The 5,267-nt window shown below is 47.7% G+C and overlaps 1 protein-coding gene across 1 annotated transcript; it reads right to left on the bottom strand.

Moving 5' to 3' along the window:
- Positions 1-1,148: 1,148 nt before the first annotated feature.
- Positions 1,149-4,866, bottom strand: POMK (protein O-mannose kinase; the record flags this gene model as incomplete). The annotated part of the gene is made up of 2 exons (XM_080710459.1): positions 4,570-4,866; positions 1,149-1,919 (listed from the first exon to the last, which is right to left on the bottom strand). Exons 1-2 carry the CDS (start codon positions 4,849-4,851, stop codon positions 1,149-1,151), a joined length of 1,053 nt encoding a protein of 350 aa, XP_080566585.1. The 5' UTR covers positions 4,852-4,866.
- Positions 4,867-5,267: the final 401 nt, after the last annotated feature.

The raw sequence follows: 5,267 nt of genomic DNA, 5'->3' as shown, positions 1-5,267 counted from the left end.
ATTAAGACCCAATATGTTAAGCTGCTTCCTTTTTTTTTGCAGTGCTTCGCAAGGTAGCACTGAGCTATACCCAAAGACCTCCCTAATTTTTTTAAGAGGAAACAAATGTTATTTGAAGAACTACTGTATGGTTTTTCATATCCTGCTCATTAAAAATCCTCCTCCTAGGCTGGGTGTGGTGACACATGCTTGTAATCTCGATACTTGGGAGGTTGAGACAGGAGGATTACAGGTTCACAACCAGCCTCAGCAACTTAGCAAGGCCTCCTGCAGTGAGACCCTGCTTCAAAATAAAAAAATAAAATAGGGCTGGGGACATAGTTCAGAGGTAGAATGCCCCTGGGTTCAATCTGCAGTACCACACAAAAACAAGAAAACTTTCTATACATTTATTGTAAGTTTATAAATCTGGTTATTACGATAGATGGAAGCCTCTTTATAAAGCTACATTTTTGTTACTTCTTTCAAATACTGGCTAGTTCTCTACTTCTCTGATCTAAACCAGGAAGTAACTGGCCTCAGGAAGGTGAAGTCAGATTTAAATCAGACCTCGCTCACTCTTGTCTGTCTTTTGCGGTACTGGGGATAGAGCCTGGGACATTCGACCTCCGAGCTACACCCCCAGCACTATTTTTTATTCTTTATTTTGAAACAAGGTCTCACCGAGTTGCAAAGGGCCTCAATAAGCAGTAGCTGAGGCTGTGTGCGAACCACCATCCTCCTGTCTCAACCTCCCAAATGCTGGGATTACAAGCGTGCGCCACCATGCCTGGCTCCTGGTTCACTCTTGCTTAGCAACCTCCATCCAGGTTGCCTGGAGAGGTACAACACACTCACACGTGCAGGTGGAACCAGGCAGGGCGGTGCACACCCATAATCCTAGCTACTTGGGATGCTGAGGCAGGAGGATCCCAAGTGTGAAGACAGTTTGGGAAATTTGGCAAGACCCTGGATCAAAATAAAAAGGGCTGGGGCGCAGTTCAGTGTTAGAGTGAGAGTGACTGCCAGCATGTGTGAGGCTGTGGGTTCAATCCCAGGCATCCAAACAACAACGAAACACAAAGTGGCGCAAAAGCCTCAGCATCCAATGGGAGCCGCTGCCACTTCCACTTGTCCTTGAAGCCCAGCCTCCAACACCTGGCTGCTCTTCATAGCATTTCTCTTGTCGGAGACGTTGCCGTGTCTCTGAGTGAGTCTAAAACCTTCTGGTAAGTGTCCAGGATTTCCTGAGCAGTGGGTCTCTCTGCAGGAGCCTGGCTCTTACAGGCCTTGTGAATATCAAACAAATGGAATCGAACCATATCGCTCCCTTCAATATGCCCCAAAAGGAAACTGGAAACATCTGGAATCTTCCAAATGTCAATCTTCTCATCATATGAGGGCATGAGGTCATCGTGAAAAGGTGTGTCCTCTCCATGGGGCCACAACTGCTCAGGAGCCACAAACTCCCCGTGAAGCTCCCTGTGGCCACATTTTACAAATGTCTGGGAGCTGTGGTTCACCAGGGGCAGGGCGTCCAGGTCGTTGGCCACAATGCTGAAGTGACTGGTCAGCAGATACTGGGACAGCGTCTTGGGCAGGTCATTGGAGTCGCACATGACGCGCGTGCCCAGGGGGCTGCGGTGCAGGTAGTCGACGATGCCCACGTAGTCCATGGCCAGCTGCAGCCTGTGCCACCACGTGTTCATGTGCTGGTACTTTGGCAGGCTCAGGGTTTCTTCCAGGTTGCTCAAGGGACCTAAAGGGTGATACTCAGTAAGAATAGTATTGTCTTCCTCACAATAGCCGAGAAGTGTGACGATGTGTTTGCTCTGCAAAGATTTCAGCATCTGGAGTCCGTGGAGGAAATCATCTTTCATCTGGAGGCTGGTGAGGCGTGAGAGAGCAACTTTGCGCTCCTTCCACTCAGACAGGAAGACCTGAAACAAAGCCGGGAGACCGTCACCGCGACCTCCTCCCCAAGGTGAGCCAGGAAACGACGCAACGCAGAAACAGAAACGAATGAGTGAGTCTAAAACCTTCTGGTAAGTGTCCAGGATTTCCTGAGCAGTGAGTCTCTGCGCAGGAGCCTGGCTCTTACAGGCCTTGTGACTACACAGTGCAGAAACAGAAATGAATGAGGCATGGACCCAGTGCTTGAGGTCCTAGCGCGGCACTTGGACTAGGTGCACAGATGCAGCTAGAGGAGGAGGAAGGCTCCTGGAAGCTGGTCTTGGAGGACTTTCAGGACGTGGGCACAGGCATGGGTTGTGTGCGCGCGTACAGAGCAGCCCACTGACTGCTGCTTCCCTCTTACTGAAGCACAAAGGATGGGATGTGGGTTCACGGCACTGGGGACTGAACCCAGGAGTGTTTTACCTCTCAGCTAAATCCCTAGCCCTTTTTTCATTTTTACTTTATTTATTTTGTGGTACTGAGGATTGAAGCCAGGAACATTCTACCTCTGAGCCAATCCCCCAGCCCTATTTTATTTATTTATTTATTTATTTATATTTATTTTTTGAAACAGGGTCTCACGAGTTGTACAGGGCCTCACTAAATTTCTGAGGCTGGCCGCAAATCTGTGATCCTCCTATCGCAGCTTCCCAAGTACTGGGATTACAAGTGTGCGCCACCAGGCTCAGTTTATTTTTTATTTTGAAAAAGAGTCTTGCTGATTTGCTGAGGGTCTTGCGAAGTTGCTGAGGCTGACCCTGAACCGTGATCCTCCTATCTTAGCCCCACAAGTACTAGGATCATAATCATGTACCACCATGCCTGGCTAGGCTCTTTTATTGGTACTGAGGATTGAACCCAGGGGAATTCTACCTCTGAGCTACACTCCCAACCCTATTTTTTACTTTTTTTTTTTTTTGAAACAGGATCTAAGTTGCTGAAGGTCTTGCTAAACTTCTGAGCTGGCTTCAAACCTGCAATCCTCCTGTCTTAGTGTCCCAAGTACTTGGATTACAGGCATTCACCATCACAATCAGCTAAAACCTTGCAAGTCTGCAGATCTTCAGGAAGCGGAAAGAAGACCTTCCCTTTGGATGGCTTCTGTTTTCATAACTCGTAAGACAAGATCACTAGCTAAGAGTGGGAGCATTTGAAGAAATGATTGCCTCAGAAAATAAAAGTGAAGCTACACATGGTAGTACACAGCTGTAAGCCCTGTACTTGGAAAGCAAGGATTAAAAAAAACTTTTTAAATTTAAAAGTTAAATTATTATTATTAGTAGTAGTAGTTAGTATTGCAGTATTAAGGATGGAACCTGTGGCATTCTACATCCGAGCTATACCCACAGTCCTATTTTTTATTATTTATTTATTTATTTATTTATTTTTATTTTTTTATTTTTTGTGGTACTGGGGGTGGAACCAAGGGGCTTTTCTACCTCCAGGCTATACTCCCAGACCTATTTTATACTTTATTTGGAAACAGGGTCTCATTAAGTTGCTGAGAGACTCACTAAGTAGCTGAGTTTGGCTTCAAACCTGTGCAATACTCCTGTCTCAGCCTCCCAAGCACTGGGATTACAAGACTGCACCACCACACCAGGCTTTTTATTCTTTATTTTGAAACAGGGTCTCAACCGGACATGGTGGTGCTTGTTTGCAATTCCAGTACTTGGGAGGCTGCGACAGGAGATCTGCAGGTTTGCAGCTACTTAGTAAGGCCCTCCACAACTTTGTGAGACCCTGTTTCAAAATAAAGAATAAAATAGGGCCTAGGGTGTAGCTGGGAGGTAGAATGCCCCTGAGTTCAATTTCCAGTGCTGAAAAAAAAAAGAAAGAAAAGAAAAAAAAAACATTATTATTATTGTTGTTGTTATTATTCTATATTTTGCTTTTATCACTCATCATCTTAAGATTTTCTTCCAGCCAGGCGTGGTGGCACACACTAGTAATCACGCTTGGGAGATGGAGACAGGAGGATCGCGCAGGTTCAAAGCCAGCCTTGCTGACTTAAGAGACTGTTTCCAAATTAAAATATAAAATAGGTCTGAGAGTGTAGCCCAGAGGTAGAAGGGTTCCATCCCCAGTACCACCAAAAAAAAAAAAAAAGATTTTCTTCCTGTAGCTGAATTGGGCTCCTAAGTACACATAATGCCTGCAGAATACTCCACCAAGTGGTCAGACCATAATTTATTCTCCTAAAATTACTGTTCCTAGTTTTCTATAGTATAGTACTCCTTTATGCATTCACTTTTTTCCTTCCCAGGGTGTTCTACCTCTGAGCTACACCCTAGCCCCATTTTATTTTGAAACAGGGTCTTGCTGAGTTGCTGAGAATGTCCTCAAATCTGCGATCCTCCCGTCTCAGCCTCCTAAGAACTGGAATTACAGGTGTGTACCACCATGCTGGCTTTTGTTGTTGTTGTTACTGGAGAGTGAACCAGGGGCATTCTCCCTGAGCTATACCCTCAGGCGTTTTTATTCACTTTTTTTTTTTTTGAGACAGGTTCTCCTATGTAGCCCCTGCTGGCTTCCCAGGCTGCCCTCCCGCCTCTGCCTCCTGAGCTGGGACCAGAGGCCCAGGCCACAAGCCGCCCTTGGGGGTTTGCACCTGGAAAGCCAATCAGGACTTACCCTCTTCACGGCTCCTTCCCCAACGCGCTTCAGCTGCCTCACTTGGGTCCGCAGCTCCTCACAGGACAGCCATGGCGAGCAGTTCTGCATCTGCCCCACTCTGAAGTGCCCGTGGGGACAGAGCCTGGTGTCCTCAGAAGGGTGTGGCGAGGAGATGAAGAACCGGTTGAGGCACAGGTAGAGGAGCGCGTTCATGAGGGCCATGGCGAGCAGCAGCCCCAGGCCGCGGGGCACCTCCCTGTGGGCAGCGCCCTTCCCACTCTCCTGGGGTCTCCTTTCCATGCTGTTATCCTGCAACAGCTCCAGTGCGGTGGAGACAAGGAACAGGAGCCGCCGCGGCCACGCCACAGGCTGCCTTTTGCTCGGGCGGTTCGGCTCTGGTGTCTCTGAGGAGCCAGGCGGGCACTAAGCGACACACTTAACCAGCGGCTCAGCTGAGCTGCACCCGCGGCTTCTTTATCACTCGCTGAAACCGGGATTCATCTAGACTAAAGGTAGGCTGGAAAAGCACTATCCGCCTCGCTCCGTCTCACCCACGGTAGTGGACACTAAGTAGATGTTGATGAACGCTTAGTAAAATAAAAGCAAAATGTGTATTTGTTATTGAGAAAAAGATGGACAAAGGAGATTAGTTAGGGTAGTAGGCGGGGGTCTCGAGCATAACTAAGAAGTTTGGATGTGCCTCGGAAGGTACCCAA

The sequence above is a fragment of the Muscardinus avellanarius genome (genome assembly GCF_963383645.1).
Source record: "Muscardinus avellanarius genome assembly, chromosome: 14".
NCBI lineage: Eukaryota > Metazoa > Chordata > Mammalia > Rodentia > Gliridae > Muscardinus > Muscardinus avellanarius.
This window is presented reverse-complemented; position numbering and strand designations above follow the sequence as displayed.